Genomic DNA, 16392 nt, shown 5'->3' on the forward strand with positions numbered 1-16392 from the left:
CTAGCTGCAAAAAGCAAAGCACCGGCAATCCACACCCGCGGAGTCCCGCTTTTCTTCGTAGCAAGAGGACGTGCATCGCCTCCGAAAACAGTCTCCATCCGATCCTTTTGATCGCGGGTTTTCTGCATGTAAATATAACCTCTCAAACAGCGCTTTCCTCCCCCGAAGCTTTTCCATGTGTTTATTTAAAAAGTTATTATCTCGGGAAAAAAAAGAAATCGTTTTCAGTCCTTAAGGGCAAAACTGTTAACTGCTTTGAGCAGGGAGACATCTGATCTCTCAACTATCCACTGCCTCTTGCCAAACAGAAAACAAATATCTGATCGTAAATGAAATACCTGCGTGGAGAGAGGGAGAGAACAACCCTCGGCGGATGGGAAAGGAGACGCTCCGTATTATGCAATAACCACGGTTCATTATACACTGACTGTCTTAACGAGTGGATGACACCAACGCGATAAATAGGGACCATTGTCGGGTGACACAGAGGACAATTATAACGCGTGACTGCACTTGCTGCCGATTTCCAGCATCGGATATATTGCAGCTTTGCTTTAACGCGTGCACCTTCCCCGGGCATTGGGGAGCCGGGCTCCGCGGCTGGCTGCGCACCTCGCCGGCGGGGCAGGCAGAGCCCGCCCAGCACCCAGCGCCGTGTGCCGGGGCCACAGGTCCTGCAAGTCCGCGTCGGGCCGCGCCGGCAGCTGCCCAAGGGATGCTCAGGGCAAGGTTTTCCCCGCAAGCCTCCCGCGAGCTGGTTCCGCAGCTAACCGCCGGGCTCTGCAAGCCGCCAAAAGAGCTGCAGAAATAGAGTGCAAAGACTCAAGAGGAAGATTTAGACCGAAGCGTCGGTAACCAGATCTGATCCCTCGGAAGCTCTGGTGTTTAGCTCTTTAATTCCTTTCTAGTGTCTGGAGATAAATGCATAGTATCTATTATTACGACGCCCTTCTCTTGGCTCCAGGTCTCATCGGAAGCAAGGCAATGAGACAAAGATCTCCCAACATCTGACACATCAAATGTTACCTCGGCGTACACCTCGTTTCGGGGTAAAATTTGGGTTTGAAGCACACTCCGGTTCCATTTTTCCTGCCTTTCTTTTCAGTCAGATTGGGAGCCTTATCTTTCTTTCTTAAAGGAACTCCACACGCCAGGCTCACGGCGGCTTGTTAAAAAGAAAAAAAAAAAGAAAAAAAAAAGATCCTGTCTTTAGAGTACGGCTTATTAACTAAATCGATCATAAAAGGAAGGAGAGACACTTGTAGGTTTTTCCCTCCCGGGGAATAAGCGCGCTCCCCACTGCCTGTGGGCACTTTGTCCCCCAGGGTACCCTGTAAAGGACACGGGCTAGTGCTTGGCGTGGACTGGGGATACAGGGCACCGTTCATGTCATGATCCGATTGGGCTCCCCTCCTGATTTACACGGGTAAAGGGGTTGGGGGGAGCCCCAGACGCCCCCCCCCCAATCGCCAGCTATTACAGACTAATTATGCTCGGCCATTTCGTAGTGTGGATGCTGCCCGCGGCCCGATTTCTGTAGGACTAAGGATGCTGAGGATGCCGCTCTTCGTCCTCCCTCGGCCACTCGCAGCCCGGGGGGAGGGGGGGGGGAGGCGAAGGTGGGCTGAGGGACAGCCCGGGGGAGCGGGGGAGGTGAGAGGCGGAGCTGCCCGGGACGGGCCGTCGCTGCTGCTGCTGCTGCTGCTGCTGCTGCTGCTGCTGCTGCTGCTGCTGGAGCCGGTCAAACTGCACAGCCACTTCCCCCAGGAGCTTCCCTTTCATCTCCCCGCTCCTGGCGCCTGCAAAACAGCCTCGGTTTGTCTGCAATGTCTCTCCTCCCCCTGCCCGCCCTCGCCTTCCCACCGCAGCCGAGAGCCCCAGGACCGGGGCGCGCAGAGCCCGGCTCCGCTCCCGGGGGCGGCTGCTGCTGCTGGAGGCGGGGGAGGTGGGGGCACAGCGGGGCCAGGGGCTTTCTGGGCATCCCTGGGAGCCTCCCCCGCCCGGCGCTGGAGGCGATCCCTGCCCCGCCGGGCCCCACCTGCCTCTGGCGGCGGGCTCAGCCCCCAGCCCCGGCGAAGCTGCCGCCAACCCCCCCTCGCCCTCCCCGCCCCGGCGCGGGAGGCTCCGGGAGAGGGTTTTTTTGAGGGCGGCTCGGAGATTGGGGGGGGGGGGGGGACACGTGTGCGGACCCGGGGAACAGCGCCGGTAGAGCCCCGACGGCCGAGCCCCGGACCGCCCTCCCCGGGGGTGCGGCTCTCACCGGGGACACGAGGCGAGAGGAAGCCTCACACGGGGGAAAACCCAGACTCACATCGGTCCCAGGGGCCGGGAGAATTCCCTGCTCCTCTGAGGCTGGGCAGTCGCTCTGAATTCCTGGCGGGGGGGGGGAGGGGGAAGCCTTAAGTCCTAGAGACTTCTCCAAACGCCAGCTCGGCGAGGTTTCCATCCCGGCATTCAGTGCCGTACGGGGCTTCGCTCTCCTATTTTTAACTGACAGGAGGAGGATGAAGGAGGGGAGGGGTGAGGGAGGAGAGAAACCTCCAAGTTCAGATTTTAGACGAAAAATACTCAACCTCGCCATGGGCTAACGCTGAAGAAGGGCTAACGCCATGAGCATGTCCTGCCACGCTTTGCTATCCCCGGCGCCCACATGGCATTTACGCCAGCCCAGCTAGGACGCTTCTACTCCCTGCTGGTCCCAATGCCGAGAGAAGCTTATCCGTTGGTCCCCCTCCTTCCTCCACTCTCCCAAAGGAAGACAGCTCAGAGTAGCTTCCCCAAGCCCACGGGGACGGCGTGGGAGCTTGCTCACCCAGGCCACGGCCAGACAGCCGGGGAGAGGAGCTGCACCCAAGGGACGTGAGTCCCGGACCAGTGTCACCGTGACCTGCCCTCCTGCAAGCTCTCCTTCCCCAGGCGCCCTTCCAACGGGCATTGACTTTGGGAGCGCGGTATAATTATCTGTAGCATTTTCAGCAGCCCCACAATGGCTTTCCACGGGCGGTGCATTGTTCTTGACACACATGCATTGTTTCTGGATGTCCATCAATTCTCATTTACTTGTCACGGTGCAGGAAGCATGGAGAAGGGAAAGGAAGGGGAGGTGGGGGAGAAGAGAGACAAACTCAACTGAGCTGCAGCAGGGGTTTGCAAGGCCGGGGCTGGGAAGTTCTGCCTTGCAGCTCTCTGCGAGGATTTCCCAGGAAAGAGATGAGCTTTCCGGGGAAAGAGAAGTAGGGATACTTCAGGCAGGAGCTGCCGGAGAGCCATCAGCTTGTTGGAGTAACTGTTATTATCACCCCCGGAGAAAAGCCCGAATTAGGGCTCTGGTGCCTGAAACGTTGCAGGCTTCCTGAACCGGCTTAGCTGGGCTAGCAAAAGGCATCGCTTCTCTTTGCAAATCTCGCCTGGCCTTTAATCTTTAACCCATCGGGGTCTGCAGCGACACTGCTAGCAATAAATAAGGAGCGAGGAGCGTGCAAACCCTACTATTAGCCCTACCGATTAGCGGGGTTTTGTAACCTGGCTCCTCCGCAGAAGCCCTCCCCCGCTCCTTCCCGCACTGCAATCGCCGGCCTCTGCCCTGGGTCCCGGTTTCGTGCCCCGGCACCAGGCTCGGTGCTGGCAGGGCTGGGGCGGCTCGGACACGTGTTGTTTGGCCCTGGGGTGAGGGATGCACAGGGCTGCGAGGGGCCGGGAGCGGCGACCGCTGAGCCCGGCACAGCGCGCTCGCCCGGCCCCTTCCTCGGGGTGGGTAGGGATGCTCTCCAGCCTGGCCCGGGCGGAGGAGCACGGCCTGAAGAAAATCCCTGCCGGCCTGATTTTTCTCTCCAGAATCAGCTCCGGAACTGCCCTCCAGGAAGGGGTATAAACACGCAGGTTGCAGAGGGATTTGTATTCGCAAGAGTGGGGAAGCCCAAGATTGCTGTATGGGCTGGCAAGAAGGTCAGGAGTACAAAGTGAGAAGATTACCTAGTGAAACCCTGCATATTTTGTGGAACGGGTGTAACCAAAACTGCACAGGGAGCAAAGTCCTGCAGCTTGCACAGGCCGAGCCACAGCTCTGTCTGTGCTTCTCCTGGAGTCATGGTATGGGGCAAGGAGTTGCGTTAACAGACCTAAATCTGGGCAGATGCATCGTCACCTTCCCAGCGTGTATATATATATATACATACACACATATATATATATAAAATATACATATATATATATTATTTAGAGCCTCAGTTATAAATAACACCAAAACGGCACCCAAACTCTATGTTTCCTGGATGTTAAAAAGGAAAAAAATAAATAAATAAAACAGCGAAGGTTGCGGGCACATCGTTAAGTAACGCCCGGCGTAGGATTAAAATAATGATGAAAAGAACAATATATATTTGCTTTTATCCGCGCAGTAATTAGAAACGCTTTTAAAGAGATACTCTTTATTCATGCCACTGGTAGGAAGTCAAAAAGTGAGAGAATCGCTTTCATAGTGCTGGCTTGATATGCCTCCTAATTAAGGGCTGCGTGCCCCTAATTTATTAAAGCTCATGTATTCCTCACGTGTGCAATTGACGCTGGAAAAATACTAATTACAGATCTAACCTCCGCAGAGTGGTTTTGCCCGAACTGGGTTCTGCTACCGACGAAAGGCAAATAAAACCCCTTTTCGGACAGAAATGCGCCGAGGGGACCACGCGCTCGCCTTTCTCCATGGGGACCTTTCGCTGAGCGAGGGGTCCAGTCCTGCAGGCCCCCCCCCAAAAAAAAAAAAAAGAAAAGGGGGGAGGGGGAAAGCACCTCGTTTCGCCGGGACAAGGAGGGGTCCGAGCAGAGCCCGGCCCGGGAGGCCGGCGGGGCCGGGGCGCGGTGGGGGTCCGACGGGGCGGCGGGGCGCGGCCGGGCCGGGGGCCGGGAGGAGCCGGGCCGGCGGCGAGAGGCGGCAGAGCCGCGATCCTCTGAAGTTTCCTCTTCGCCTAATCATCAGCCTTAATTACCCGGCGGCTTTTTTCTTGCTTTGCTATGATTACAGCCCTGGACGACTCCTTAATGGCCCAGCTCCGCTCGCTGCCCGTGTCATTAACTCCTAATTTATTTCGGAGGGGACAGGAGGGGGGAGGGGGAAACACCCCAAACAGAATAACTCCCGAAAAAAAAAAATCAAAAAAAGTTTCTACCCACCCTCCCGCTCCCGAGCCAATGGCATGAGTCAGCCCTCGACGTCAGGCCCCAGCGCGGGCCCTGATTGGCCCGCGGGGCGTTTACTCCGCTTCCCAAAGGAGGAAAGAGCCGGGGAGCCCCCGGAGGGGGAGAAAAGGGGGGCGGGCAGGGCAGCGCTCACTCGCGCAGTCCCCGCGCAGGGCCGGGCAGAGGCGCAGGGCAGCGCTCACTCGCGCAGTCCCCGCGCAGGGCCGGGCAGAGGCGCAGGGCAGCGCTCACTCGCGCAGTCCCCGCGCAGGGCCGGGCAGAGGCGCAGGGCAGCGCTCACTCGCGCAATCCCCGCGCAGGGCCGGGCAGAGGCGCAGGGCAGCTCCCGCCAGCTCCCCGGGCGGCCCCGCTCCCGCCACCCTCCGCACCCGCGATGGCTTCTCCTTCCAAGGCGAAGGAGGTTTTCTCCTCCGACGAGGAGGGCCCGGCGGCCGGCGCCGAGGAGCACCACAAAGTCAAGGTGTCCAGCTTGCCGTTCAGCGTGGAAGCCCTCATGTCCGACAAGAAACCCCCCAAAGAGCTGCCGCCGGCCGCGGCGGGGGGCAGCGCCGACGGGGCGGCTGTGGGCACCTCCCGGAACCTGCTGCTGCCGGGGCACGGCTCCCGGGACGCGCACAGCCCCCCCGGGGGGCTTACAAAACCTTTCGACACCTCCTCGGTCAAGTCGGAGAACTCGGAGGACGGCACGGCCTGGATTCAAGAGGCCGGGAGATATTCCCCTCCGCCAAGTGAGTGGCCGGCGAAGCGGCGCCGGGCGGCCCGCGGGGCGGCGGGGGGCGGCGGAGGGCTGCGCGGGGCCGCCCGCGGACGGGGGCGAGGGCAGGCGGGCACCGGCTGCTCCCGGGCGCCGAGATTTGCAGGAGCACGCTGGATATATGCATACGTATTTATATATGTCGTGTGTGTACATATTTATATCCGTGTGTTTTCTATATATCTACGCGTGTTACATATATATATTTTTATATATAGTGTGTGTATCTATATATATGTAATATATATGTTTTTAAAACGACACAACGATCCGGAGCCAACATCGATTAGCTCCGTTCCCCGATCCACAGCGCGCTATTACCAGTTAGTGCCATTAGGTTAGCCCGTTGCAAAGACAACTGTAGGTTCTCCCTGTTGCTTTTTCCCTTACACAGAAGGTGCAAAGCAACATTTTCGCATAAACTCTTCGCTTTTCAAACCCGGGAATTTTCCCTTCCAGCTTTGCGCGCTCTTTGCGCGCTGACTCCCACCGCGGTTTCTCCTGTCACGGTTGTTATTTCTTTCTCACTCTTTGCACGTAGACTGTCAAAGTTATCCGAGCTGGGTCTGAGCTCTTTATCCCCCTGCCATCTCTTCTCACCCCGTACCCACCTTTAGCGACCGGCGATCCGGAGGTGACAGGTCACTTTTTAAACCTTTCTGCTGTTTGATCCGCACTGTTGTGTCTGTCCCGGAGATTTGAATTGCTTCTCGCTCTTATGTTTTTGGTGAGATCTCTTTTTTTTTTGCATTTCATTTTTTTAAAGCCCTCTCCAAAAGTACTGTCAGAAATAGGTGAAAGACGTAGTGCGATAGTATCTAGACTCTCTGCCTTCCCCATAGCCAAGAGCCTTTGCTAATATACACCTGTACTAGCAGATCGATCCACTCTCTTCCACACATCTCTGACTTGACTGATGAAAATTAAATACTGTGCTTCAGTTAAGCTACTGGCTTCACGTACACGAGCTTTTTAGCTGAACGGTCTGGCAGAATTTGCCTTTTAATCTAACAAAGCGAGAAGGAAGTTTAGTGCTTTGCAGTTCCTCTATTTCTGGGACAATTTTTTTTCGTTTTGGCTTTCAGACGCTTCTCTTCCTTTGCGATCACCCCGAATTAATTTGGTTTATAATGTGCTGGGATAGAGCCCCTGACAGGGGATGGGGAGACAGGCCGGGAGGAAGAACAAAGCACCTCTCTCATTACCTTTATATGGCTCCGTTTTGCTTTTTTCATGTATTGTCAAATACGCGTGAGCTCCCGCCCAGGCCTGCTCCTCTTCTAACACTACCCTAAAAAACAGGCTTAGACGAGGCCTAATTTTCTCCGCGGTACATTTCTCTTCAAAACTCCTCCACTTTCTCTATTAAAATCGCCAGTCGTTGAGAGCTTGAAAATAGCTTTTGAACGGACCTCAGCGGTCAGGGAGTGCAGGGAGCCAGTGATTTCAGCGGGGCTCTGGGGGGAGCAATGATGAAGATGGGGGGGTGGGAGCCTAGTTCGGGAAGATCCCTTGGCCTCGATCGTCTTCCCGAATTTCCCACCGCCGTCCAGCTCTCGGCCCCGTCGGAGCCGTCCTGACAGAAGGAGACAATAACCGGTTTTCCTGCAGGAAGTCCCATCTTGGAGGGCTTTGACATTAGAAGTAGCTCCTCGATTTATTATTATTACTATTATTACAGGTGGGATGAACTAGGGGAAGAGCGCTAGATATTAGATTTTGTGCAACACGGAGAGGGAACCGTCTCCATGTGATGACTGGTGCCTGAAGTTAGGAAGAAAGTGTAGGCGAGGGGGAAACAGTGCAACAAGTTACTCCGGCGAGTGCTTTAGGACTGTCACGGGGTAAACATAATTACAGGGGTCTGCCGTGGCGACGGTCCCTGTTTCTTATCAGAGTTTGGCAGTCATTTGGGGGTTTGGGGCCGGGGGCGGGGGGAGAAGGCCGTTAACGTTTGAGAGTATTCTGGGGGGAAAAAAATTTTAGTTGGGATTTAATTTAAAAGCAGCTTCTTGCAGTTTCCCCTACGAGCAGCAAAAGTCGCATCGGGCTGGGCTGCCCGAGCCGCCGGGAAGGCGCTGGGTCGCCGGCGCCGTCACCCTTGCGCGCCTCCCCCCCGCGGAGGCAGCGCCGTTCAGCCGAGCCTTCGGAAAGCTTCGCTTTAAGAGAAATAGTGGGTTTCGTGGCAGAGACGAGAGTGCGCGGAAGAGCGGGGTATTTAGCGCGTTGATCGTTATTTAGCGCGGAGTTTCAGGACTGAACGGAATATCGCGGCTGGCAGCTTAACTCTTAAAATATCTCCGTGTGATCGTAAGGAGGCATTTGACAAGTTGTTTTCTGAGAAGGATTTGTTTTTCGCGTCCAGTATCTAGAACAAGAGTAAGAAGGAAAATTTCGCTTCTTCTGTCGTCGCTGTGTCCCCCCCCCCCCTTTAGATCACTCTGAATTTTTGAACACTTGTGTTTTGTTTTTTTTATTGCATAATGTACACTTAAACTGCTCCTTTGTCCAGTTTATTTTAAAAAACAAAGAAGAAAGTGTAAAGGGTACAAAAGTATAATGTGCAAATACTGGCAAGTGTGTAAACCAGGCACTACAGTAGGTACAAAATTTAACAGTTTCGAGTAGCCTGTATGTCATCTTCAGTATCAAGTTGAGGTGCCAGGGTGGCTTGTTGTATGCATCAGCATTGGTCTGAAATACAGCCAAATTGCTCAGCTTTTCAAGTCAGCTGTACGCATTTTAATAATTCTTTAGAACAGAGAATTATCAGTGAAATGTAAAATGGATCTAAAGACAAGTCAGCGATGTGCCATCTCGGGAAAATGTGCCTAACCTGTTTGGGATTATAAGGAAAACACAAAAAGTAGCAGATATCCTGACTTGTATTGGCTACAGATGCTGCAGTTATGTGGGATTTTAAAAGCTGGCAAATATAATAAAAGCTAAATGTTGGATGCGGAGTGTGCTGCTTTCCTCTCTTTCAATATTTGCTGAAGAGCAGAAAATTCTCCTTGGAAAAAAAGTTATTAACAGAAAAGCTGCTCTTAATTTCAGGAGGAGAAGAAATAGCAAGTCAAATGTCCAGTTGTCAAAGACACAAAAACTATCTGACCCAGTTCTTCAATTGTCAGGAAAAACTCTCGTAGGGCCGGATCTGAATTGTTGTTCTTGCGGGAGAAATCCTGGAACAGGGATGGAATGGGCTTGTTTCTTGTGCCACGGTCCTTTTTGTGAACATCCTCTTTTTGCGTATGCGTTAGTCCTGTGTTTTGCTGGGGTTACTTCCCAAATATTGCAGCTACTAAGACAGCTGTTTTGTGTGTTCTAGACCTCTGTGATGTGAATCTTAAAGCGATCTGCTGGGTACCCTTGCGCCTTGTTTGCTTACAGATTTCACAGAGCCAGATTTCACAGAGCCTGTGAAATCGTGTCCCTTTCAAATCAGCGAACCAAGGATTCATTTCTCAGGACATCCACTGAAGTCCTGTGAGCATAGGTTTGACCAGGACGAGATTTCAAGTGCCATTTGCAAGAAGAGCACAGCCCCTGTATTGAGGATATCACCTGGTGGGACCCCCCCCCCTTCACATATACTCACGTAGCCCTCTCGAGCACTGCACATCTCTCGTAAGCACCCAGGTCTGCCTCCTTTTGTGATAACCGTCCTTTCCTTTCCTTGCAGGACACCTGAGCCCCACCGCCTGCACCCTGAGGAAGCACAAGACGAATAGGAAGCCCCGAACCCCGTTCACCACCTCCCAGCTGCTGGCTCTGGAGCGCAAGTTCCGCCAGAAGCAGTATCTGTCCATCGCAGAGAGAGCCGAGTTCTCCAGCTCCCTCAACCTCACAGAGACACAGGTCAAAATCTGGTTCCAGAATCGGAGGGCCAAGGCCAAGAGACTGCAGGAGGCCGAGCTGGAGAAGCTCAAAATGGCAGCGAAGCCCATGTTGCCTTCGGGGTTCAGCCTCCCTTTCCCCATCAACTCTCCCATCCAGGCCGCCTCACTGTATGGAACATCCTATCCTTTTCACAGACCTGTGCTTCCTATCCCGCCTGTTGGACTCTATGCTACTCCTGTTGGATATAGCATGTACCACTTATCCTAAGAAGATCAGAAAGACAAAGCGACAGTGAGAAAGACTTCCTGGTGGATCTTGTCCAACCCTGAGAAGGCAGTACCTCAACCAGTACTGGCAATTCTTTCTGCACGCTTTTATCTGCCATCCCAAGTGTACAGGAGTTTGCGTTAGCAAAGTAAGGCATCCTGTATGCTACAGGTTGGGTGTCTTCTGATAGTGCTCTGAGCACTCAGTGTCTGATCCTCAAAGAAAAAAAAATGTAAAAACAAAAAAACCATTTGAGCAAATGTAGGGTTTTTATACAGTGCACGTAAAACTAGAATAAAAAGGAATGGGTGAGAAAACAATCTTGTCTTACGGAGGCAGAGATTTCCTGACTCCTTCCTGATGGGTCCCAACACGTGTTTAAAGTAAGAGGGGTGCATGCCCTAAACCCACACTCTCAAATCTCATCACTTAATATGGGGGGAGGGAAATAAAAAGGTATAATCACTTTTTTTTTTTTTTTTAAAGAAAGAAGAGCCCTTAGCTAGAGACACCATGTAAATAGAAACTAGCCCCAGTAGAGTCCGAGTGAAGTTCAGAGCCAGCATGTTCCTGCATTTCTGGGGGTAGGGGAAGTTTTTGCATCCCAAATCTCAATAGCTGTTTGCAATAAGATGAATATCAGAGCCCCTGTGTGCATAAAGCAGAGCAACAGTTTTATCCACCAACAACTCCTGTATTGCCTTTATCTGTATAAATCGCTTCAGCGTTTGTAAAGCACTGTGAGGGGAGGTAAAGTGCAAGGAAGGGTTATTAGGCAGCGTGGTCTTTCTCTTCCTACTGACGCAATCAGAAATTTTTGTCTACAGCCAGGTAATCTTGGCTCCGCGATGCCCTTCAAAAACCAGGAGGGAGGGAAGGAAGCTTACCGGGGAAAGAAGAGCTGGGTTGTTTCCACAGTGGTGGTAAGCAAAGGCTTGTCAAACCCTTCTGTGGAGATGTTTGGGGTTTTTTTTTTATTATTGTTTGCAGCAGTCTGTACTTAAATAGAAGAAGAACCCCCCGAGTCTTCCTCTCCTCCCCTTGCAAAGGATGCCAACCTAAATGACTCATGCTTCAAGCCCTTCTTAAGAGAGATCCAGGTATCAAAAACAAACAATCCTAGTAGTAGGATGGTGGGGTGCCAAGAGACTGCGTAACCTATCTGTCCCCGTGGGAGCTCCCCAAGCGCTGGCAGTATCTTCCCCAGGCTTCTCCTTATAACTATTGTATTATGTGTATTACTCTTGCTAAACCTTGTGAGAAAGTTACTCCAAAAGCCGTGGAGCACTGAAGGCAGAGCTTCTCCTGGATTTATTTTCTTAGCATGTTGTGGAAGAAACCAAAAAAAAAATCCAAAAAACAAAAAAACAAAAAAAGCCACGAGGTTTTTGCTGGTTTTGGTTTGTTTTGACCCAGGTGCTGTCGCTGCCCTGGATGAACCTCCCCTCTCTCCCCCCTACCCCCCATCTTCCATTATAGGGAAGTCCCTTTGAAAGGGATGCCTTGTACAATTTTATATATTTTATTGAAGATTTATTATTTCTTATCTCTTATTTCAAATTAAATTAAAAAAGAAAAAACATGTTTAATCGCGTGTGGGTCTGTGAATGTTTGGAGTTCTTTAAAAGGTAACTTCTCTCCCTGTGTGTTTTGCACTGCTGGGTCAAGTTCAAAGGAATGTTTGGGTTGCCTTTATGATTATTTCCCCTTCTGAATCTGAATTAAAGCCAAATTTGCAGCACATGAAGGTGAATTGCAAGTCAACAATTTAAAGTCTAAAGCCAAATCTTTTATGAGGTTTTCTTGTTTTTAACAACCCTTTTTAGGCGCCTCTGTTCTTTACAACATCATATTCTGATGATGTTTCCATCGTTTTTCTTAGTTCGGGTCCCATTCTCTTTTTGCTCCCGCCTCTCCCCTCTCCTCTCCTTTTCCATGACTTCAAATCTATGTTTTAGTGGGAGACTAGACTCGGCCCCAGCAGTAGGTGGGGGGTTGTCTTGTGCAGGTAAGACATGGCAGGCGCCTTACAATACTCCAGCACAGCTGCATTTCGGGGCTGTGCGTGCTGTCGGCCTGTGCCACGGTCATCGGGGCAGCCCCGCTCAAGGGTCACGCTCCTGTGCTGCCCGGAGAGCAGGTGTTGAACTGCTGCTTCGTCCTTTCTGAAACTGGTGAGGGGGCTTGAGTTTGCTCAGAGAAAAGGAGTACGCGAAGGTGAGGAGTTATTCGGCCACTGCACACCAAAGCCCCATGCCGGCTCAGTGCAGCACCCTAATTTTTGCTGTAGGAGACTTACTCGGGTTAGGAGTGACCTCTGGGACGGCAGCCGGAGAGACACCCGCGGAGACCTCAGCGCGGGGAGGTTTAACTCGCCCGGACTCTCACGGCCGTCAAGGCACAGAGGAGAGTTTCCCCTTGCTCCAGCCGCCGTCCGAGGCTCGCACATCGCCGAGGGCGGACGGCTGCCCCGGAGCCCGGCGCTCGGCAGCGCTGCGGGAGCGTTTCCGTGCCGGAGCGTTTCCCCGCGGGCAGCGCCGGGGCCGCCGCGAACTCGACCTCCCCCGCCCGGCGCCTCGCTCCCTGCCTCCGCCCTCAGCATCTTTCCGGATCGGGCCTCGGGTGTGCGAAAAGGCGAAGGGCTGGGGAGTGAAAACACTTCCCGAGCCTGGCTGCCAGGAGGGGGCTGGGACCCGCGTCCACCGCCGGCCTGGCCTTACGCGGCCGGCGGAGCTCAGGGCATCGCGGATCCTGCGCTGCTCGCCCCGCTCCGAAACCCTCCCGGTTAACTTTCCCGCTCCGTAGCTTTAAGGAACAAAGCTGGAGGAATCTAATCGCCGTGCAGACTTTTCAAATTAGTATTTACTGCCGCATAAAAACTGGAGACAACCGCTTCTTTCTCGATTTCTTTCTGAAGTATTATCCCCCTAACTCCAGGGCAGAGTGGAGCCCCCCCGCCTCGCCCCTCTCCTTCCCTGCCCAATTGTCCTGAGTGCTTTCTTAGCTGGGCTGGGCCGGTTATAAATAAACCAGGGGTATTTTTTAACCTTCAGTATAAATCAGTTGTGTCAGGGATTACAGCTAAATCTTTTCGCTGGAAATTCTTTGAGCGCAGGAGCTTTGTGTGTGTTATGATAGATCCTTAAATGGATACAGATTTATTGCAGAACACAAGGGTGTTGAAGGAAAAGCTTCCAAATCTCGGTTACAACCTTTGCTATGGGAAAGGCAGGACGGATCCGTGACACCTTCCCGGCGCTTGCGGATGGCATGACAATTCACCCTGCGCCCATTATTAACTTGTTCCAATTAAAGCCTTCAGAAAGGCCGAGTTAATTGAGTATTATATTTTATTAGGAGGGAGGTGTCAAGCTTTACTCATGAGACTTCATCATCGGCCTAATGGGAGCTGCCCTGCAGGCAGATCTGTAACTGAATAAATTACAGCAAGGCAGGGAAATCAGAATGCTACCATTAAAACGCGATGCACTTACTGAAATTCCTCCTCCACTTTCGCAAGAGGCTGTGGAGGTGTGGCTTTAATTAGTTATTTTAATGCAAAGTTAAATTGTTCCCAAAGTATTTTCTGACACAAAGCAGATGCGATGATTAGAAGTTGAGTGAGACTGAAAGGAGTTGGCATCTGTTCCAGGTACATCCATATATTTTAAATTTCCAATAGAAAGTGAAAAATAATTAGAGCAATAAATAATAAACATTAAAAACAACGCGATAAATTATCCCGATCCTTAAAATCCCGACTTGCTGAACGGCGGCTCAGGCCAGAGTAAAGCGCAGCTCTCCCGGGACCTTAATTCACGAGGTACGGATTTGTTGACATAAACAGTTAGGAATGGGCTTTCTGCCTCGCTATGGCCAAGCGTTCATTACCTAAAGCCACGGGCGCTTGGAGCCTGCATTTCATGTTGTCACATTTCCTTGTCAAACCCCGGAATTCCTGCATTTTATGGGGAAGGAGGAAAGTTAGGTGGCTGCGGCGTGTCTGCTAGCCAGCGCGCCAGCAAGCGCCGGAGTTTGATCTCGACCGGGAGCCTCGCCGGCGGCCGCGGGAGGCCGGGCAGCGCCGGGGCAGCGGCCCGGGCTCGGCGCGCTGCCGGGGGGCCGCGGCGGCGCCGCCCCCGGGGAGCCGGCAGCCCCCGGCCCGGGCCCTGGGGACCTGCTTCTCATTAGCGGCGTCTCCCGCCGAAGTGCCGCTGCCGGCTGCAGGGGCCGGGCCGGCTCCCGGCACCGGCTCCCGGCAGCGAGGGAGGCACCGCGGCGCGGCGGCTCCGCGCGGGAGCCGCCACTTGCTCCGCGGCGGCGGGACGGAGCCGACGGCGGGCGGGGGACCGGGCGCAGCTGCCTCCGGGGCTCCCCGGCCCGCGGAGCTCTGCGGAGCATCCCAGCTCCGTCCCCGGGCCCGGCGGGTTGCGGCCGGTCCCTGCTCGTAGACACGTCTGGGTCGGGGCGGGGAGGTCCACGAACCCACGCGCGATATTGCCACGCGGGTGTCCGCACGTATTGCCCCATATCTGTGAGTTCTGCACTGCATATGTACATATACACTGTCCGTGCCACGCGAACATGGTCAGAAATGTCACAGGCGCCCGCCAGTGACTGTGTGATTCGTGCACACGCAGGAGGTTGTAGGATTTTTTTTTTTTTTTTTTTTTTTTTTTTTGCCGCGTGCTGGACACGCAGGGGAAGAGGAGGGAGAGACCACGCAGGGCAAAGAGTGACACAGGGCGACCCACCCGGGGGCAGCGCCGATCCCCCCGGCCGGGAATGAGTCCCGAGACAGGCACTCGTCACCCGGCTGCGCGGATCCCCGCATAAGGAGCGAGGGAGTCCGCGGGGCAGCTCCGGTGGATCCGGGTCACACGGACCCCAGGTTTACTCAGGCAGGAAAGTTGCTATTTTCTTTCTGAAGACCGTATTTCCCCTGTTATTCATCGGCGATTTACTTTCCCTGCAGACTAACATGTATCTCTTTAAAAAAAAATTGTTCGTCCGGACCAAAAAAAAAAAAAAAAGCGCCAGTATATTTCCCTACGATCCCTAACAAGGATTTTAAAGAGCCTTTTCCCGGGGGTCATTTTCTGAAGCTAACCTAGTTTCGGCAGTGCTTACATTTTTGCGTAGGAAGTCTCTCTCTAAAAATAAAAACAAAGCAATTACTCCGATTTTTCCCTTCCAGAGCAGAGGAGATAATTTTCAAGGGAAATGCACTAAAGGTCTCAGGAAAACTACATCGCTCATCTCCGCACTCGGGAACCCGGGAGCGAACTGCCATGTAGTTCATATTCCTTTTCTGTGTCAGACACCACCGTGGAAAGAGGGTGGGCTTCAGGTCTTTCCTTGTTGTTGGGATTTTTTTTGTTTTGTTTTGATTTGGTTTGGTTTTGACTCCCTTCGCCCCTCGATGTGTGTTTCCCACCGTAATCCATAAGGCATTCGGCGGGTGCTACCAGCAGTTCCCAGCTAGTTGCACGAAAGGAATAAAAATCTTTCCATCCATTATATTTCAGTCTTTTAACACCAGAGCAATTCTGTCCCTGCTGTTTTAGTGGAAATACCGGTCTATAAAGCTGCAACTGCAGTATATTTTAAAATGCTACCAATTTTTTTAAAGGGGATTGGAATAATTCTGCTTTGCTTGGGAAGGAAAAAGTCTCGAGCCATGTACGCACGATTAATGTTTTATAACACTGTTCAAGGAAATTAAAAACATTCTGTGATAGTCTTACTGTAAAGGCAGGTCTTTTTTGGCAAAACGTTCTGTATATGTATTTCTTAGATTGCTATGTTTTGAATAAGCAAGAATCTCGTAAAGAAAAAAACATGCTCCTTAAAAGTATGCGCTACCCGTTTTATTAAACTGATTATGCCAGCGTTCAACTCAAAGTTTGTTTTAAGTAGGAATATTTTCCCAGACGTGTAATGGATTGCTTGAAAACAGAATTCTTTGCTTTTTAATGACATGTAATGGCCAATTCATTTCAACTGCGCTTATCAAGGTGCTGTGTTAAATAACAAACCGGTTCTTGAAAACAAAAAAGTCATAATGAAAAATAAGCAGTCAGAATAATCTCCCATCTCCGAGCCAAAAAAATGCAATAAAATTAATTTAAGACTGTCAAAACATCAAAGCTGAGAAAAGGAGCTGCTAAAATAATGTCTCTTGATAAGGAAATAATAAAAACACACCAAAAAATGTCTACTCAATAAACTCCACTGGATTTGGGGGTCTGTGCTATATTTTATTTGGTGATGAAAGCACTTTGATGTCACTGTATTCCAAACAATTATTATTATAATTTTAAACAACCTGGTGT

The 16392-nt window shown here is 52.2% G+C and overlaps 1 protein-coding gene across 1 annotated transcript; it reads left to right on the top strand.

Annotated features, from left to right (window-relative positions):
* The first annotated feature begins 5412 nt into the window (after positions 1-5412).
* MSX2 (msh homeobox 2) lies at positions 5413-11646 on the top strand. The gene is made up of 2 exons (XM_067304703.1): positions 5413-5921; positions 9633-11646. Exons 1-2 carry the CDS (start codon positions 5567-5569, stop codon positions 10055-10057), a joined length of 780 nt encoding a protein of 259 aa, XP_067160804.1. The 5' UTR covers positions 5413-5566; the 3' UTR covers positions 10058-11646.
* Positions 11647-16392: the final 4746 nt, after the last annotated feature.

This window comes from Apteryx mantelli, chromosome 14, assembly GCF_036417845.1.
Source record: "Apteryx mantelli isolate bAptMan1 chromosome 14, bAptMan1.hap1, whole genome shotgun sequence".
NCBI lineage: Eukaryota > Metazoa > Chordata > Aves > Apterygiformes > Apterygidae > Apteryx > Apteryx mantelli.